General features: G+C 45.7%; 1 protein-coding gene across 1 annotated transcript in view; it reads right to left on the bottom strand.

Moving 5' to 3' along the window:
• Positions 1-9,253: 9,253 nt before the first annotated feature.
• Positions 9,254-20,774, bottom strand: part of ISM1 (isthmin 1, angiogenesis inhibitor) — a 30,642-nt gene continuing 19,121 nt past the window's right edge. Inside the window, exons 4-6 of the mRNA XM_015560227.1 lie at positions 17,910-18,053; positions 14,216-14,305; positions 9,254-11,493 (exon numbers count right to left, since the gene is read on the bottom strand). Of these exons, the coding sequence (XP_015415713.1) occupies positions 10,976-11,493; positions 14,216-14,305; positions 17,910-18,053 (752 nt within the window). The 3' untranslated portion in view covers positions 9,254-10,975. The remainder of the gene's footprint in view (positions 11,494-14,215; positions 14,306-17,909; positions 18,054-20,774) is intronic.

The following is a 20,774-nucleotide window of genomic DNA, read 5'->3' as shown; positions in this document are numbered from 1 at the left end:
TTGCTAGGGACTTGCCCGGCACTTGCTCTCTACCTCTATTTGTTATCTTACTTCTATCATTGACAGTCCCTCTAGGTTGTGGGCTGCTTGCCTGTGTTCCTGAGAAGCATCTACGGTACCAGTCTATAGAGTGTGTTTTCTTTAGTGAATTACCGGTATGTTTACCGGTAATAAACTTGCACTGTTTTATGTATATGTTTGATTACATACAGCCTTGTGACAGTTTTCCTGCATGTCATAAGCATTTGAATATAAATTAAAATGTTAAAATCAAATCTGATATTGTTTTACCTTTTATTTGGTGTGTGGAAGGTGTGCGGAAGAGGGGGTAGTCTTATACGGCGAGTATATAACAAACTCTGTATTTTGAGTGGAAATGTTAGGGGGTCGTCTTATACGCCCAGTCGTCTTATACGCCGGCAAATACGGTAGTTAAACCTAATGCGAGTTGATACAGCATCCCTCCTAAATAATATATGATGTGGTTTTATTCTGAGTTTTATCTGAACCTTTGTAAAGTACCTAATGTCTGTCCAATATGTTTCTTTTCTCTTTAATCAGTTAAGTTATCTTGTTTTGAGCCTTCTCTGTCTCCAAGTTCTGCCCTTGGGTTTGCAAACACAGGATGCTGCCACTGCTTTTAGGGTTAAAACGCCTCCTCAAACACAAAGCTAGTGTAAGTATTTCACACAGAAGTCTGAACTTTCTTGGAATTTAGGAACTATATTTGCTTAATGCATGCTCTACCATTTTTTCCATGGATTTGAGTCTTAGGCTCCGGTAAAAACAAAACCACAAACAACAACAACATCCGGTGCTTTTCTAGGGCCCCTGAGCCCCTCATCAGTGCTGGGGGTGGAGCGGGGCCCTCACTGCAGGGCATGGAGAGTGGGGCCACAGGGAGGGGAGTGGGCCTTTCCTTCAAGCTTCATCTGCTGCCCCCGCCCCAGACCTTGGAGTCCGGGCCACCTCCTCAAAGCAGGCGTGGCAGATTCTGTTCTTAAGTGACTTTTCAGAACTGCCCGTGCTGCCTTCCCTCAGCACCGCCGAGACCTTCCTGTGCACTGCAGAGCCCGGCACAGTCTCCGTGGGACACATGCTGGTCAGAGAGCCCCCTTTCTTTAACCAGACTCCAGCCATATGTGTGCCAGGGGCCTGCTGGGCCTCAGGCCCAGGGATGACAGGTTGCCATGCTCCTCCAGGGGTCTCTCTCTGTCTCTCTATTTTTATATCTACTAGTAACTATCTTCTATCTATCTATCTATCTATCTATCTATCATCTATCTATCTATCTATCCTATCTATCTATCTATCTATCTATCTCTCATGTGTGTGTGGGGGTGGGGGTAGGGGGGTGGGGATGAACTTAACGTGCAATGATCTTTCTCCTGTAGGTATTATAGCAACCTTAGAATTCTGAAAGCCAACCCTCTTTCTTTTGGACAATAAATGAGGTGGGATGTGGGATTTTTCAAGCCGCCATGTCACCTTTCCTTTTCTCTTTAGTTCTCTCTTTTCTCTGACCTGTGCCTTGTCCAGCTCTTCTGCTCTCAGTGACTATTCCCTGTCAGGACTAAGTGAGGCTCATCCCTCAGCCTTGGCTCTGGGACACCCAGACGTGACGGGATACCCGGCTGTGAGGTATCTGAGCTGTCTTCTGTGGTTCCTGTTTCTGACTCAGTGTAGCAACACCTGGCGTGCTGTGCTCACATCTGGTTCATCCCGCCGAAGCCAGCAGGGGCTGATAGTCTAGTTGTTCTTTTGCTGTTTGGTTTTGGCAATTAAATTTTTCAGAGAAAATGGTGGGCAAACTCAAATGCTGGGTGATGGTGAGGCATGGCCCCCAGAAGGACTGAGGCCCGGGAGAAGCCCGCTGGTTCCAGAGGGCCCTGCTGGAATCCAGAAGGTGCTCAGAGGAGAACCCAATCTGACTCCCTCGCACTCCCACCTAGCGGCTGGCTTTGTGCTAGGAAGGGGAGCAGAGGGAACAAAAGTAATCAGGGTTACCATCGTCATATTCAAAGGACAAACAGCGAAGGAAGAAATATGGGTTTGGAGCCTCACATATCCAGGTTTCAATATGGCTCTACTCCTACGATGGTGGGCAAGTCTTCCCTGAGCGCCGTGTCCTCACCTGGGCCATTTCAACAGGTGATAGAGATGATTTCCGATCCAGTGTCCGGCATGAAGGAGATGATCAGGAAGCAGGTGTTTGAGCCTGAACTGGGAGCCAGAGGCTGAGGGTTGGCATTTTCATGCTGCCTCCCCGCTCCTCCTGCAGCCCTGGAGGCAGGGATGCGGGGAGAGAGAGCTGGGCGTCAGAAGAGGGCCGGAGGGGAAGGAGGTTGGCTGAAGGCTCTGTTTACTCCAGATGGTGCATAGGAAAGAGAGGGAAGTGGGGAGAGGCAGTGCATGCTTCTCTTGGAGGAACTGAGGGGCTAGTAGGAGTGGCTTTACCACCTGGGACGGGTGACTACAGGTGTCCTGACCACTATCAGCCCATGTCGACTGCACACCCTCCTCTGTGTGTGGACTCACACATGCCAAGGGGCGTTAGGATAATGACCTTGTACAATGCCATCCACACTTACTACATCATTTATTTTTTCCTTTCAGTTTTGCACACTTTTAATACTTAGTTTAAAATATGGCCTATACCGAAAGTAATATAACAATTGTGCATTACCCAATAATCAGATTCAACTAGTATTAGCATTTGGCCATGTACATATTTTTAGGTTTCTTTTTTTTTTAAAAAAGGAAATAAGATATTTCCTTTAGAGTTTTCCACATCTGCCCCGCCCACTGCCATCCATTTCCAGAAGAAAATGTTATCTTAAAGTTTGTGGTTAGCCTTCCTGTACATAATTTAGTACCTTTATTACCTAAGTCAGTATCCAGACATCATATGGTATTGTTTTGTGAGTTTTAAAATGATTGAAATGGTATAATACTTTACAAGTCTATTTGCAATTTGCGTTTTTACACATTATACTTTTATGACACATCTGTGACAGGATTCATAGCTCTAGATCAGCGGTTCTCAATCTGTGGGTCACAACCCCTTTGGTGGTCAAACGACCCTTTCACAGGGGTCACCTAAGACCATCAGGAAACACATATATAATTACATACTGTTTTTGTGATTAATCACTATGCATTAATTATGTTCAATTTGTAACAATGAAATTGGGGGTCACCACAACATGAGGAACTGTATTAAAGGGTCGCAGCATTAGGAAGGTTGAGAACCACTGGTTACATGATGTGTTCACTTTGTGAAAATTCATTGAGCTGCACACTTATGACAGGTGCATTTTTTCTAAATACATATTATTCATCAATAAAATGTTCCAAGAGTATTAAAAAAAAAAGATCGGCCCAAAGAATGGCAATTGGCTACAAGATGGTCGATTGGGTGGCAAAAAGAATGGGGAGACGGAATATCAAAGAAGAGGGAACAGAAAGTCAGCCTGAACTTTTATCTCAAGCCTTAGAGTTATGCACTTGCTGTGGGTAAGGGGTGTGAAGCAGACTTGATCTTCCAGAACTGGATCTCTGCTGTCCACCCCTTTCCCCTCTTTATAACATCCTGTAACTGTAAGAGGGAGCACTCAGGAGTGGCTCAGTGGTAGACTTTTTCCTGAGACATGGAGCAGGTGGCCTTGGCCTCCATCAGTAGAATCCCCAGGTGAGGACCCTAAAACATCCTTGACAGAAAGTTCTGCCCTTCATAGCAATCAGCACAGAGTCCCTTGTTTTCTTTTGACCGGAAGAGTCATGGTCATGTGGTTCTGAAATTGTGAGTCCTTTGGAGCCCAGTTCCTGGTCTTACCTGCGCAGGATCCAGCCATCCCTGATGTGGTGGGTGAGGGTGGGGGTGGGTTGGAGGCTCCTGGGGACAGGTGCCTCAGTGGTATGGAACTCTTTAGCCTCCTCTTTATAAAGACCTCACTTTAGTTATGCTGACAACATAACCAAAGGTATTAGACCCAGGCTTTTTTTTTTTTTGCCTTTCTCCTCCCTATGCTGAGCTCTCCAAAGGTTACAAAAAGGTGGTGGTGGTGGAAGGGGAATAAAGCAGAGCACAGATAGACAGAGTGAAACTGCATGTCTAGTGGTGTCATTTTAAAGCGGTACTTGTTAAGATCTGCTACCATTCCCGTTCACTAAGGAATTAAAGGTGTACTGCAGTTAGACTGTTCTCTTCCACGGCCTATAAAATATTTGGCCATGACCTTTGTGAAAAGTAAACTTAGCCACATTAAAAATTCCTTTTTATTTTTTAAAAGTCAGGCTTGAAATTTTTATATCCTTTGAGTCATATCCTCGAAGCAATTGGCTGATTAATTCAAGAAATGTTTCTTTCCCAATTCAAACATGACATTTTGAAAATCATCCATGAATTACATGCTCCAAGAATGAAAGGCTTTTCTATGTCATTTAAAAGATTTTTTTTTCCAGTTTGAGGGCAATCATGAATATCTATAAGGGCACATTTATTACTCCCAGAACAGATAGAAAATTAGCAAAGTCATAAAACTTGTATCCAGCTTTGCTATTGCAGCTGTGTCTCAATCATGCTCCCCCTTCCCTCCCCCCGCCCCCCGCCAATTCCCCTGCTGTTAAAATGGTTAAGGATGATGTTATTTTTGCCATTACAGGCAAGGCACTGGTCTTTATGTATTAGCTTTCCAAATCTCTACACAGAGATCTTAAAAAAAAAAATCTGTATCTAATCTTTGTTCTTCTGCTGGGGTACAACAAAGTTGCTAGTCCCACCCTGACTGGGTGGCTTAGTTGGTTGTAGTGTCATCCCATCCACTAAAAGTTTGTGGGCTCAATTCCTGGTTAGGGCGCATACCTTGGTTATGGGTTCTATTCCTGGTCAGGGCATGCACATGAGGTAACTGATGTTTCTTTCTCACATTGATGTTTCTCTCTCTCTCTCTCTAAAAAAAATCAATAAAAACATATCCTCAGGGGAAAAATTAAAAAAAAAAAGATTTGCTAGCCCCATAATTTTGTTCCTGAAAAGTCTTACCTTCTGATCCAGGAAAATGTCTCTCTTCTAATCCCATAGGGTAAACCAATACTAAACTTCAGAAAAGCCCTGGCTGTAAGCTTTCTGCTCTCATCTACACTACTGTATTCAGGATCTGTATACATGGATATATGTTTCTGTATATACCCACCCAGTAATTACTGAGGCAAGCCTTTAATTAGTCTGAAATTATGCAGGCATAATGGTGACAACCCACACATTTTTCCATTGGAAATTGTAAATGGATGACAAAGAGAAAACCCCATCCTCTCTCCTCACCACACATACTTCCTGAGGAGCTTTTGCGTGACTTTTTGAACATCAGGCCAGAATCACTGCTCACAAGGGTGTTGCTCACTGTGGCTCAAAGTGTGGTTCATAGAATAGGACTGGTCTATAGCCAGCAAGGAGATGAAGTCAAAATTAAGAAAAGATGTGCAGAAGCTTTTAGAGGTATTTGGCAGAGTCATTTTCTATCTGTTGCATCTCATCATAAAAATTAGGAGTTTATTTTTTGGTAATAGCTCAATGGTATTGAAATTTAGTAGAGCTTTTATCGCTGCTCAGAATGAGATTCAAGTTTCTTTTTTGGTAGAGTGACCACCAGCACAACCTCATCTCCACATAAGCATGATGACACTAATAATAAGATTATATCTGAATAGTGCCTAGTGAGTATTAAACCATAAAGTGATGTCTGGGTTTGGGAGATGATTCCAGTGAGTAAGAGTAGGGAAGTGTAAATGTAAGACAAGGACGGGAAGGAAGTCAATAAATGGTGTTTAAACAAGCAGGTGACTGCCGTGGACAACTGGAGCTCAGTCCCACTGGGAGCTCCGGGAATGGTTTACAATGTGCTTGAGACTGGCCCCACCCGAGGGGTGAGGGAGCTGGACTTTGACCCACCAAATTTATGCCTGTCAACTGTTAAGTTCTCCTGGGGGACACTTGCACCTCAGTCTTCCCCTGTGCAAGCCGAGTGGGCCCCCCTGGCTAGAGTAAGCCACGAGATAGAGTTGCAGGAGCTTCCAATTGAAAGTTGGGCTGGTGTACACAGGTATGGCAAGTGCCAAGCAGATGTGAAGGACATCAAAAGCATCTGCCAATGAGCAGGTAGGATGGGTGTCTTCTCTAATTTATCGATAGTGAACTGAGGTCTGGGTTAGCTCTGTCATACCAAGTAGAAGGTGCTGATGGCACGAGAAGGAGCTCTCTCTTTAATCACTTACTTTGGGCCCATTTAAAGCCCTTTCCACTGGCTTTCATTCCTGTCTGTGTAATCAGGTAGTGGGAGGTCTACCTGTGCAGTGGAGACTGGCTGGGTACTCACACAGCCCATCTCTGCTTTCTGGGCCTCCAACTAGACTCCATTTCCCAGTCTTCTTTGCAGAGGAGCTCAGTGGACAGATATGTGACAACTGAGTGGGAGTGATGCATAATACTTACCTGCCTGACCTATGCAACCCCTTATGCATATTCTACCTGCTCTTTGTCCTCCAAGCAGGCTGGAGTAGAGATGACCCCCAGGGTACTCTAGAGAGTCACTCTTGAAGATGGCTAAGCCACAATATGGAAGATGCCTTGATTCCTGGGTTGTGACTTAGAAGAGAGCCACTGGACCAGAAACATACTCTTTGGATTTTTATTGTGGTAAGCCACTGGGATTTTGAGGATTACCTATTACAGTAACTAGCATTACTTGAAATTTAATGCAACATACACATGTGATCAAATAATTTATTTTTCTTTATATCATTTGCCATTTTCTCAGATTATGTACTTATTTATTGGTTGTCTATCCTCCAACAGGAAGACTTGAATTTGTACACTGCTGTATCTTTGGCATCTGGAACAATGCCTGGCAACTAGGAGATGCTCAATAAGTAGTTGTCTAGTCACTCTATACCAATGCCCAAACTTCACTGCAGATGGCACATGACAGGCCCTGTTCTAGGAACTTCTCGTCTCTTAGTTCATTCTCTCAACAACTGTATGAGGACACTGAAATGCCTAAAGGCTGGTTAACTTACCTCCTGGTACCCAGCAGGCAAGTAAGGGAGCAAGGACTGGAAACCAGGCTGTTTGATTCAACCCTCAAACTCTTATACCGTTTGCACATTGCCTGATAACATCTGCCAGGTGCAGTGCTAGGAGCTGGGGTTATAGGAAAGCTGAGGCATAGCACCAACCCATGAGGTCTACTCAACAGGCAACAGCATGGGGTTTCTGTGCCGTGAGGGAAACAGTCTCTGTTCTGTCTTGGAGGTCTGCTAGAAATGCCGAGCTCTGCTGCTTATCTAATCTGAGCTAGGACTCAGCTACAGGATCAACACTTCTTTTGTATAATGAGAACAAAGCAGACTATGTAGAAATGAAGCCAGATCCTCTGTCTCCATTGTGAGACACTGTAAAGGGTGGCTTAGGGACACTTGGCAAATTTGAACAATTTGAGCAAAGGCAGGGTAAGAGGGAGCAAAACAAATAACAAACAGACAAACCAACCAACCAACCAACCAACCAACCAATCCTGGGAGTGTTGCGAAGAATTAGGAAGAGAGTAGAACAAGGGGTTTCTGTTAAGAACGTGGGTTTGGTGATCAGACAAAACTGGTTTCAACCAGCTGAGGTGTTAGTATCTTGGGCCAGTTCACTAGCTTTGTTGGGTTTCTGTGCAATGGACTTAATATGCCTGCCTCCCAGGTAAAGTGATTAGCACAGAAGTGCAAAGTGTGTGCTCAGGAAGAGTGGCTGCTATAGTAACTATTCTTTGATCCCCGGGCTTAGGATGGAGAACTCCACTCTCCTGGCCACTGAGCTATGAAGACAGAAACACTTGGGAGGCTATAACCATGGCGGACACATCCGAGCTGAAGAGAAAGCTCAGCACCTAACCAGCCTCTCCCTCGGCCTTCCCATGTGCAGCCACTAGAGGGCCTTGGGCATCTCTGTTTGCCAGTATAGGTTTGCTCACATGTGGCACCCAAGAGGCCCAGAGGTCCAGTGAATGACTAGAAATGGGACTCTCTCTGCAGGGGGAGGCAGAGGAGCACAGCCTTTGACGAGAGCAGCTGCTGAGGGGTCACAGTTCCAGGTGCTGCAGGGGAGGGTGCAGAGAGGCTGTTCTGCTGCTGACAATCTTCCCATGAGGGAATTAATTACTTGGAGTGACCCTGGGGCTGGCTTGGGGCCCTTATTGAACGAAATAAAGTCCCCTGGTCTTAGTAGATCCTGAGCAGAGGGGTATCGATTTCTGAGGATCACTCATTGGCCTCCTAGAGCTTTGGGACGGAAACCTAGCTCATCCTGATAGAGGCAGATTATAGTTTAGCAAATTTCCAGAGGTGTGAGACTATCCTCATGAGATACAGAATGCTAGGGGTGTTCTCAGAAGGTGAAGAGCCCAGTAGCTCTCCCCTGCTCCAAATTTACCCTACCCTCCAGCTCTCCGTTAATTCGATCAGCAAGGGCTGCTACGAAAATGCTCATTGGAAACATTACTCATCTCAGTTATCCTCACTGTAGGAGAGAAGAGGTCTGGTACCTTTAATCTTCCATTCTAAATCCTTAACATGAACACTTGTACCATGGCTCCATAACTTGTCACTCTTGTTTCTCTGCACATCGCTGTAAACATCCCAGTTTTCAGGAAACACCACACGCTTTCCTAGCTGCTTGTTTTGGTCCATACAGTTTTTTTGTTTGTTTGTTTGTTTTTACTCAAAATGCATTCACTTCATCCTCCCACTTTGCTACTTTATGAAATACTAATTCTCCATCAGACCCAACAGGTACTTCCCGGATTCCTGCTTCTATTTTCCCATCATACTTTGCACTGACTCTTAATAGAACACATATCAGAGGGTGTTATTGCTGTACATTTTTCTCTCTCCTCATCACTCAGCTGAAGTTCTCATGTGTTTCATCTCCAGCCTCTGCTTGAATATCTGTCCTAAGAGAGAACTCATCACCTCAAAGGTAACACATTTCATTGCAATCATCTCTCTTTGCAAAAATAGCTGCCCTAGTATCAGAAACCAAATCTGCTTCCCTATTCTCTCCCTACCGATTCAGTTGCTTAAAATTCCTCCAGATATGAATAAGGCTTCTCATTTCATAATTGGAAATAAATCTCAACTATAAACATACTGGGAGTGGGCCATACATGAATAATTCATTCTAAAGTGTAAATGACTGATAAGAGATTTTCCATAAGAACAAGAATTTATTAGGCAAACCTAAGGGTAGGATCACTTGGAATACCAAAGACAACAGGAATATGAAGACACCAAATATTTGGTATAGTAGAAAGAGCATTGGGCTCAGATGTGAAAGAAGGGTCTTATGTGATCTATTTTATGTGAGTTTTGCTTTTGTCATCTGGAAAAAGAGTAATTTGCATTATGAGTAGTTCTACTTATTACCGTAATTGCAGATTCTGTTTGGAAGCAGCCGCACTCACTTGGGCTGTCATAAGCGTTTGCTCTGGCTTGGTCTTCATAGCTCTTTCTTAGCTCTGGGGCGGGGGAGGGGCAAAACGTTGTACCTGTGTCAGTGAGCTTCATCCTCCTGGGGCTGGACTGACATTCTTGGTGCCAAAGATGCTATGACTCACACCACCCACCACTACATCAGTCAATGAGCTTTTTATCCCCACTTGGCTTGAACCTTTCACGCCCTTGCCTCACAGCCCTGCTTCATCAGAGCTCTTTATGGTATTTGCATCATAAATATTTGCAAGTAACACATTTACTGCAGGTAACACATTTTATTATGATTTTATTATATATTCTCTTTTCCTGGAGTTTTGCACGTAAAGATTGCATAATAACCAACTCTTTATTTGCCCTAAGTTCCACACCACAGAACCAGGTCAAATTACAACGGCTTGATGCACTAGACTCAATGACTCAATAAATACTTTACAAAAATAATGTAGTTATTTTCCCTTCTTAAAACATAAAAAAATTAGGATTTCCTAGACTTGAGTCCTCCTCCTCTTTTTATATTTATTTACTGTGAATATATTGGTGAAGAAAAACAAGTTAAGGCGGTATTAAAATAAAATAGATGACATGGGGGTCCATGTTATTTTCCCATTTATCTTGCTTTTTTATCATTGCAAAAGTGCTATTCTGTTTTCATGTCTGACTTTCCTGCAGCCTTCTGGACCTATTAAGGCATGAACCGAAATTGTGCCATTCTGAAGCCTTTTAGTAGAATCAAAGCATTAAGCTAATAGTGGCCTTTTATTTTAAAAGCCTATTTAAAACCAGGCCTCAGATTTGCCCCTAAAACATCCATTTGCCCCCGCTCCCACCCCCTTTCTTAGTCAGGGAAGGACATTTTGGACACTGAGACTTCAGCAAGGTGCCTCATGACTAAATCATATTTGGGATAAGGGGGGGTGTTTTCTTGTTTTGATATATTTCTATTGAGTTATTTTTAAAGACATCATTACACATTCCCTTTCTCCTCCACCTCCCTAAGCCCTGTCTGCACTCTCACAGAAGCAATTAAAGTTTCCCGATGACAACTCCAGAGAAAAGGTTACGCTTAAGTCACATTCATATTAAATAAGTTATAGATAAAAACTTATAATGTTTACAACTTCAGTCTCTTTTCCCCCTCTGCTTGGCGAGGAAACCCTGGATCTGGGTGTGACTTGAACCCCACCCACTGTGGCCTCCAGGTTCTCCTGGCTTCTGCGTCCTCATCCTCCTCCCCACCCCACCCCTAGGAGGAGTCCCACGGAGGTCTGCGGGCATCGTAGATGGCAAGGGTGGCTTCAGATGACGGACACCCATAGCCTGGCGCCCATGCCTAGTGTGATTTATGAAACATACGCATGTGGTCCATGCAAACACACAGGAAGGCGGATCAGAGGGATCAGTGCAGTGCGTTTGTGTCCCAAATCCCGGAGCTGGTCTCTCTCTAATACTCCCTGGCCTCTTGGAACTGCTTCATGTAATCTTCGTCCGAGGGGCTCTCAGTGCACTTCTGCCCGTTGTTGGGAGGCCGGGCTTCGTTATACCGGCTCCAGTCGCCCTTGCAGAGGATCCAGGGCAGGATGTCCACCTTGTAGTGCAGCTCCGCGGAGAACTCAGTGCTGATGAGGTTGGGGGTCCCCGCCCCTTTGCCCCTGGTGATGAGCTGCATGTTGTCGCCGTAGCAGCAGTGCTGGGCGGCCAGCGTGGTGCTCTCCAGGGACAGCATGGAGCGGATGCAGTAGCGGGCGCTGGGCTTGTAGATCTCCAGCTTCTCCTTGGGCCCGCTGGCGTCCTTCCAGCGGAAGTCCTTGCGCTTGATGCGGTCGAAGATGTCCGCGCTGCTGTAGGCCACCTCGGTGGGGTAGGAGCAGGGGCAGCTGGGCAGGTCATTGATGACCTTGTGCATGTACTTCTTTAAGAACTCGCTCTTGCAGCTCATCCATCGTTCACAGCTGTCCGTGTCTGGAAAAGGCCACAGAGAAACCCTCTCACCACATGCAAAACAGATAGCAGGTGACTTTGCCATCGACCCCTCCCCCATCCCCTCCCAGAGCCAACCCCTGCAGCCCCTGGAACCACCGGTCCTAGTTCACCTCCCTTTAACTTGAGAAGTCTGAACTTGACTACCTGTACACCATCACTAGATTTAACCATCATTATATATGCTTTATAGTTTTTAATTGTTTTTGGAAATATATGACATTATTATCCCTAAGTCTAAGTTTTAGTAGGTATCTACAAAAAGTAAAAATACAAAAGGAGGATATTAGGATATGGGGTTAACCATACCCCATTATCACCCATAAGAAAATTAACTCAGAGGGCCATTTTAAATCTCCTCTTTCAATGCATGGTGATGGGGTAGAAAATGCTTACAAGTAACATTTGTAGGATTGAGTTGTATTTCTGCTGGTCACTGACCAATTAAAACTAGGTCTAGTGCCCTAACCTCTTAACCTTAAGCATTAAATGGCAACAATTATTGTCTGCAAATCCGTATGAAAAGATGCCTCCAAAGGGAAGCGGCTGGCTGGTGGCCCCAGCTTTTAAGGAACTTAACATTTAGGCCAGAGGCCCTCTTACCTATAAGGCAGGAGCCTGAACCCGCCCCCATAGTTGTTGTGTTTGGCCTTTGCAGTATGAAAAATAGTGAATTAATTGCTAACAGTTGAAATCAGTGGTTCCACGTATTAATATGGCTTTCTGGTTTAAAAACCAAAAGATATGTTTATGCTGGTCTTGCATTGCTCTATGGCAGTAGTCGGCACACCGCGGCTCGTGAGCCACATGTGGCTCTTTGGCCCCTTGGGTGTGGCTCTTCCACAAAATACGTGCGGGCATGCACGTACAGTGCGAAGTTGACTTAAAACTTTAAGTAAAGTTTTTTAAGTTAATTTTAGGGAACGTTGTGGAGTGAAAGAAGATGTAGTGTCGATTGAGAAAAAAGGTATGTTGAGATGGTTCGCGAGCCACATGTGGCTCTTTGGCCCCTTGAGTGTGGCTCTTCCTAAGCCTTAGGAGTAACCTAATTAAGTTAATAACAATATACCTACCTATTAAGTTTAAAAAATTTGGCTCTCAAAAGAAATTTCAATCGTTGTACTGTTGATATTTGGCTCTGTTGACTAATGAGTTTGCTGACCACTGCTCTATGGGAACAACTGGCTGAGTGAACAGGCGAAGTGTGACCACTTGTGCAAACTAAGGTTGAGCAGAAAAAAATCTGGTGGGTTGTCTGGCGGTAGGGAACACGGTCAGTTTCAATGAAGGTTGTGGGGAAGCAGGTTGTGTCAGATCATAGACGTCTTTGACGCAGGTGAGGCTTGTTCAGAGAGCACCAGGTAACCACTGAAGATTTTTTAAAAAAACTATGTTTATATTGCATTTTTTAGAGAGAGAGGAAAGGAAAGGAATAGAGAGATAGAAACATTAATGGGAAACATCACCCATCAGTTGCCTCTTAGATGCCCCCTGCTGGGAATCCAGCCTGCAACTCAGGCTTGTGCCCTATTGGGTATGGAACCAGTGACCTAGTGGTTCCTGGGTTGATGCTTAACCACTGAGCAACACCGGCTGGGCGGAAGGTTTTTGAGCCATAGTGAGCTATTTATTGAGCTGTACAGTCAGAAGATACATTCAGTGCTGGTATCAACTGTAAGAGTCCAGGGAGGGAACAGCAGGTGTGACCAACAATAGTTAGAGAAAGAAGGCCGCTAGGGTTTGGCGGGCTTGGGGGTAAAGGGAGGAGGACATTCAAGATGACTCACCAGCTCTGACCCAGGTGCCTGGGAGGTTGGTGATGTCATGAGTGGAAATCAAGTGGCCAGGATGGGGGCGGGCAGCTTGGAGGAGAGCTTGGGGTCCTCTTCAGTAGAATGAGGAAGTGAGATGGGGCATCTCTCAGGAGCTCAGGCCTGGCCTAGTTGAAAAGTGGGGGCTCTTGTGCTGGACTGCCTGGGATCAAACCCCAAGTCTACTATTTAGCAGCTCTGTGACCTTGAGCAAGCTGTCCTCCCTCACTGTGCCTCAGTTTTCCCATCGCCAAACTGAAGACGTAAACAGCGCCTGCCTCATGAAGTGAGATGAGGATTAAATGGGAGGGAGCACAGAGAGGACATGAGCAAGGTGTTGCCCACAGGGGTGTGCTGAGGCTCCTTTGGGCTCTGAGTTCTACGAGCCCCTGACTGAGCAGTAGCTGAGACAGTGGAGATTCCACCCTGGGAAGTGTGTGTCTGAAAGTCAGTGGGGGTCTCCTTCAGAGGGGGGGGCCTTCAGAAACAACATTCAGTGCAGCTCCAGAAAACGGCCTTGCGTTTTCCCTCCAGAGTGGCCGGTCATCAAAATTCATGTACCTAGAGTACATCCATCGACTTATTTTTATCCATCAAACTTATGTAGATGTCCAGTGTGAGCGACATGTTCTAAACCCTTTACAAATACGAACTCATTTAATTCTACAACAACTCTATAAGGTAGGCATAGTTCCTCATACCATTTTACAGATCAGAAAACAGAGGCAGCACCGGATTAAGAAACGACCTTGTGCAAGAAATATGCTGGGAGAATTGGACACCATATGAGGAAAAGGAAACATTTAAATGGATCCAAGGATGACATTGCAAAGGCAAAAGGAATGTCCAAAATACTAAATCAATATTTGAATAAAAAAGAAAAAAAATCTTACCGACTTCAAACAGTTTTGTGGCATTAAATTCCTCGCTTCCCGCAAGCAGACTCACTTCGGTGGCAGCTGTCCTGAAGGTGTCTTCAATGCCTAAACACAGACAGGGCTCATTTTCCCCTGGCTATATGGAAAAAGTCCCCACCCCCACCTCCACCAATTAAAAAAACAAATACACCTCAACAAAGCCTTTTTTTGTGTTCATTACTATTCATGGGTAGAAACTTGCCAACAGAGGAAACAGTAAAAAGCAGGTAGCAGAGCATAAAATATATTAAAACCCCAGATACCATGTGCAGCATGAAATCAGATCCAAATGTGCCTGACTGAGTCCTAAGGAACTCATTCACTAGGTCCAAGAGTGCAGTGTTGGGCAGTGGGGGACACATATCAAAATGGTTGTCTGCCTGGTGGTGTCAGGATGACAAACTAAACTAAAGGCAGTGGCCAATACCAGTCTAGTGGTCAATACCAGTCTTAAGGACGGACTGACTGACTGGGTTCAATCATTACTAGCTGTGTGACCTTGGGAAAGCCACTTACCCTTTGTGTAACTATTTTCACATCTGTAAAATGGGGAGAAATAAAGGACCCACCACACAGAGTTGAATGAATTAAATGAGTTATGTGTAGAGAAAGCACGTAGACTAAGTAGCAAGAGTTCACTGATGTTGTTCCTTGAATATTTGTCTAGCTCATTTTGAGGGTGCACTAGTCCATAGCCAAAGACCAGGTATCTCATATTCTGGGACTTTTAGCATTGTTGATAATGCTTCAAAAAGAGTAAGCTGGGCCTGTCATTACTTGCTCGGAACGGACCGAACCCAGCTTGCCTCAAACTTCTTGGCTCTCCTCCCCTTCCAAACTGCCACCCCACCCAGGCTTCCTTTACAGACAGGAATCCTGTGCAAGCCGAGGCAGTCAGATGAGGCAGGAGTTGTGGGATGTAGACGGGTTGGAGAGCCTGGGCTGCCTATTAGGCACGACTTGATTTCCTTCAAGGGGCTCTCTTTGATTTTAGATGAGGCCCCTTGAACTTATTTATAGGGTTGTCCTATGGGACAAGCTTTTACAGTGCCACCAGGCCAGGGAGACCACCTGCCCCGCAATTCTTTTCAATATGGTTGAGAATCAACACACCAAATAAGGAAAGAAATCCTGTTAAAAAAAAATCCTTCATGTTCCAAGAGAGTCCTGAAAAGCTGGAAGAGCCGGGAACAGAGAGGCAGAAAGGATGGAAGGAAGGCAAGGTCCGATGAGAGGAAAATGTGGGGGCAGGGCTGCCGGCCACACTGCTCTCAGTGTGAGAGAAAATGAGGAGGCAATATTAAAAACGGCAACAGAGAAGACCCTTCCCCTAATAAGCTGTCTAAATGGACCATCTTGGGTCTGGATGCCAGCTCCGGAAGAGGAACAAGAGGCAATCCCCCGAGCCCTGACTTTAAATGCTGTCTGTGTCCATGTGTGGCTGAGCCTGATACCCTTCCTTCTGCTGGAGGTGGAATAGTTTCATGGTTAAGAATGTGGTCTCTGGAATTAGACTGGCTGGACTTGAATTCCAGGTTGATCATTTGCTGCCTGTGTGACTCTAGGCAAATGAAGCCAGAGTCTCAGTTTTCACAACTGTTAAATGGGCACAATAATAAATACCTATTTCATAAGGCTATCGTAAAATTAAATGAAATAATACATATAATGACCTTAGAGATTTTCTTGATACCAAAATACTAGAAAAATCCTATTTTTCATAACCATATTTTTGTTTCTTCAATACCTTCACCATCTTTATATTTATCTTCATTTTCTTTTGCTTCTTCTTATCTTCATCATTATCCTTTTCATCTTCTTTAGATTCTCCTTCTCTTCCTTCATTTTCTTCCTGTACTCCTTTTCTTCCTTATCATATTATTACTATTTACTAGAGGCCCAGTGCACGAAATTTGTGCACAGGAAGGGGGGGCGGGGTTTGGTGTCCCTCAGCCCAGCTTGCACCTTCTCCAATCCAGGACCCCTCTGGGGATGTCTGACTGCCGGCAGTTGGATATCCCACTTGCAATCCGGGACTGCTGGCTCCTAACCGTTCACCTTCCTGCTGGCCTCATCTCCCTAACTGCTTTCCCCTACTGGCTTGATCCCCCTAATTGCCCTCCCCTGGCAGCCTGATCCCCCTACCTGCTCTCCCCTTCCAGCCTGATCCCCCTAACTGCTTTCCCCTACTGGCTTGATCCCCCTAATTGCCCTCCCCTGGCAGCCTGATCCCCCTACCTGCTCTCCCCTTCCAGCCTGATCCCCCTAACTGCTTTCCCCTACTGGCTTGATCCCCCTAACTGCCCTCCCCTTCCAGCCTGATCTCCGTAACTTCTCTCCTCTGCCAGCCTGATCACCCCTAGCTGCCTCAGCCTTGGCTCTGACACCATGGCTTTGTCCGGAAGGACTTCTGGTTTAATTAGCATACTACCCTTTTATTAGTATAGATTGCTTTATTTCTATCCTTTCAAATCCCATCCTATCAGACTTCTAACTCAGCTTTATTCAGGACATTTTCATAGGAAAAGCATCTTGATGTTTGCTCCATTTTCTGAAATCCATCTGCATGGCTGACAGGGGGCCAGCACAGCCACTTCTGATATTTCAGCCCTGTTTCCCACACACACCCCTTGGCTGACACACACCTGCTCACTCTTATCCTTCTCTCCTCAGAAACCCCTTTGCCCTTCCACTTCGTTTACTTACTTATTTATTTATGTATGTATGTGTGTATTTGTGTGTGCGTGTTAATCCTCTCCCGAGGATATTTTCCCATTGATTTTTAGAGACAGTAGAGGAGGAGGAGGAGGAGAGAGAAACATTGATGTGAGAGAGACACATAGAATGGTTGCCTCCCACATGTGCCTCGACCAGGGCTGGAAACGGAGCCTGCAACCAAGGTACATACCCTTGACTGGAATTGAACCCGGAACCCTTCAGTCTGTGGGCCAATGCTCTATCCACCGAGCCAAACCATCTAGAGTGCTTTCACTTCTTTTCTGGTCCAAATCTCAGCCTCACAGTTTGAGAGCAGAGCTCAGGGGTAGGAAACAGTTCTGGGTGCAGAGACGGACTTTTCTGTGCCTGAGTTCCTTTGAGATGAAGCCATTTGGAATATGCGGTTTCCTGGGAGAGCCTACGATATTACTTTAGACTAGAGGCCTGATGCACAAAATTCGTGCAAGGGGCCTGGCCCTGGCAACCCTGGCTTCGTCCGGAAGGCCATCCGGATGGTCATCCGGATGGACGTTTGGAAGGTCGTTCGGCTGTCCAGTCTAATTAGCATATTATGCTTTTATCATTATAGACTGGTATTCTACCTGAAGTGGGAACACATAGTGAATGTAAAACTACAGACCAGGAGTTGGTAAACTTTTTGAAAAGGGTCAGAGAGTAAATACTTCATGCTTTGTGGGTCACATATGGTCTTGGTCACATACTCTTCCTTCTCTTTATCCTTCTTTTCTTCTACTTCTTTTTCTTCTCCTCCTTCTTTTTTACAACTCCTTAAACATGTGTGGACTACACAGAAACAGGCTGGAGTGTGACAACTGCTACTGACAGTCACAATTATTTTTCATCTCCAACATCTTTTCACCTAATAAGCTCATTACTCATCTCTTTTCTCAGTCTGGACAAGACTGAACTTGAACTAGGAGCATAAACCCACCTGGGCAGTTTGGACGATCACACGTCCGAGACTCTGTGGCAGTGCACGCGTAGCCACAGGACCTGGTCCGCTTCTGGTTGCCGTTCCCACAGGTGACGCTGCAGACAGACCAGAGACTCCAGTCGCCCTCCCCGTCGGTGGAATCTGGAAGGGAGCCAGGAAGACAGTCACAGCCTCATCAAAAGAGTCCCCAAACCCACCCGACAGGCAGCCTGCCAATTGTTCCCCTGAATCACTCTCACTGTTGGAGGGACCCAGATGCCTGCTGGAGTAAAAAGGCTTACAGCTCCAGGGCTCATTTTAGGGATATACCTCATGCAGGCAGTGACTCTGTCTGAGGATTAGGGAACTGATGTGGTCAGCCCATGACCAGGGCCTGACAGCCCCAACAGGTGCTGAGTGAGTGCTTATTGAGAATGCATACATTTGCAGAGCATAGGATCATGCAATAATATGATAGGTATTTAGATGACCACCATTAGTTCCTTACCTCCCTGTGCCTACATTTACAGGAGAGAGAGAAAGAGAGAGAGAGAGAGAGTGAGAGAGAGAGAGAGAGAGAGAGAGAGAGAGACTATGTCCCCTAGAATCTGTGTGAGCTTTGGCCTTAGGAGGCCTGGCAGCTTCTGACTTTTGCTCTGAGGAATCCAGTTGAGGCTCAACCTGTGAATTACGGGACACCACATGGAAAGAGAGAAGCCACATGAAGGCCCACCAAAACCCTAGACATGTGAGTGAAGCTTTCATGAAGCTTCCAGCCCTTTGCAGTGGACAGCTGAATGTGGCTGACGCCCTCAGGAGTGGAGGGACTGCCCAGTGTGGCCCTGCTTGAACTCTCGAGCTATGAGATCATAAGAAATAATCAAGAGCTGCTGTTTTCAGCCATGATGTTTGGGGATGTTTTGTTACACAGCAGTAGACAACAGATACACAATGGTGAAGCTACATGGTTCTTTGAGGTCATTGCTCAACATCCATCCTATTGAGTCCCTATTACATGCCAGGCACAATTCTGTGTATGTAGGGTATATCATTAAACAAAACTTACAACGATTCCCTGTGCTGGTGGAACTAATATTTTAGTGAGAAGAGTCAGACAATAATCAGTAAACAAAAAATGAGTAAATTATACAGCAGATTGGAAGTCAGTGAATGACATGAAAGGAGAAGCAGACCAGGGTAAGGGGGTCTGGATAGTGAGAGATGGTGAGAGGCTGGTGTATTATCAACAGTAAATTCATCTTTTTAAAAATAAGAAACTAAGCCCTGGAGTGATTGAGTAACTAAGGTCATAATAGACAGAAAGGAACACTTGTGCTCTAGCGCTAAACTCTTAATCTCAAAAGCTTGACTCTTTCCGAAGCATCTCCACTCAGTAGTAATTTCTCCTGGTTTAGCCAAATGCTTCTACATCCTGGGCCTCTGTGGGTGCCAAGCGCAGAGGTACAGGCATGTGCCTTGCAGGGAAGGGGTCCTCTCCATTCATAACAGGTCGTGGTGATTATTATTATGTAGGTCGGGCAAGAATGCAGTCCACACATGTTTCTACCTGAACTGCGGGCCCTGTGCCAGCCTCCCGGGCTGTTGTTTACATGGAGTTCACTTTGAACACTCCTCAGGCAAACACAGGGCCCCCGAGTCTCCTCAGCCCATTCAGCAGAGGTAGGCTGGGGGGTGATTCATGGTGTTCTCTTCCCTACCCCAGAGTAGAGCGTTTGTTCACACATCGACTGCCCCCGGGGGCCCCATTCATTTCTATTCCCTCCCCAAACAAATTTTTCCAAACTTTGATTTTCTTCTAAGAAATGGTTTTCCAACCACATGGCCAAGCAGATGTTTGAAACGACTGCTTTGTATGACGGAGCTGGGCCTGCTTCCCCAGCCTTAGGCTTCCTCCTCACTCCCCTCTCTTACTGGGCATGAACAGCGGAACTGGATGCTTCCGGAGGGACACATTACAGAGTTAGGGGCCGCTGCTGCTCCCTCTGAGACTTTGCAACCTGGGATCTCTTGCTAATTTCACCAGGAACACCAGAGAGTGCCTGGAACAACCATGTGACTTCACTCTTGTCAGTGGGAGCATCTGGGTGCAGAGGGTTATACGCACCTGTGACCACATTCAACCACAACCTATATGCACCCACGAGGCCAGGTTTGTTAAAGGGAACAACAGCGCTGAGTCACAAGCAGAGAGATAATGTCTTTAGGTTCATAGGAAGCGGGCAGTGGGTCAGACAGGAAAAGCTTATTATACCACAGAGGTAGGGTCCATGTCACCTGTGTGATGAGACAGGCATAGGACACAATCCCATGATGCCAAGAGGTGCCCTGCCTGACTCAGCAGAAGCAACAGGGCCCCAAGCATCTAGAAATCTCTTGCAACCTTTTCCTCAGTGTGGCAGTAATATGGAGAGCTAATTTGGGGCAATGTCACCCTGAACTTTGAGATTTTAGCATTAAACTCACCATGTTGCTTATATTAGAACTTCTGCATTAGATACGTTCTTGTTTTGGGATCTTGGATCAAAATTATCGGGTGTCAATAACTGTCATATTATGTGAAAAGTGATGTCCATAGTTCCACTTCCCTTTGCTTAGTCACCTCTCACCCCCTAGCCCGGCCCACCTGACTTGCTCTGGCCAATGGGAACATAGCAAGTGGGATGCAAACAGAGGCTGCAAGAGTGTTCCTGTATTAGGACTTGGCCTCTACCTGCAGGCAACTCTTCCAACACCATGTGAGGATCCCGGGGCGGGTCCTGAAGGGTAAGGAAGCAGGTGGGGAGAGGCCCAGCCATCTCCCTCCCCAGCTGCCCAGCTGGGATGCCAGCATTGTGAATCAAGCCATCTTGGACTTCCAGCCCC

The sequence above is a fragment of the Myotis davidii genome, unplaced genomic scaffold, assembly GCF_000327345.1.
Source record: "Myotis davidii unplaced genomic scaffold, ASM32734v1 scaffold32, whole genome shotgun sequence".
Lineage (NCBI taxonomy): Eukaryota > Metazoa > Chordata > Mammalia > Chiroptera > Vespertilionidae > Myotis > Myotis davidii.
The sequence above is the reverse complement of the archived record's forward strand: the minus strand, read 5'-3'. Positions and strand labels throughout refer to the sequence as shown.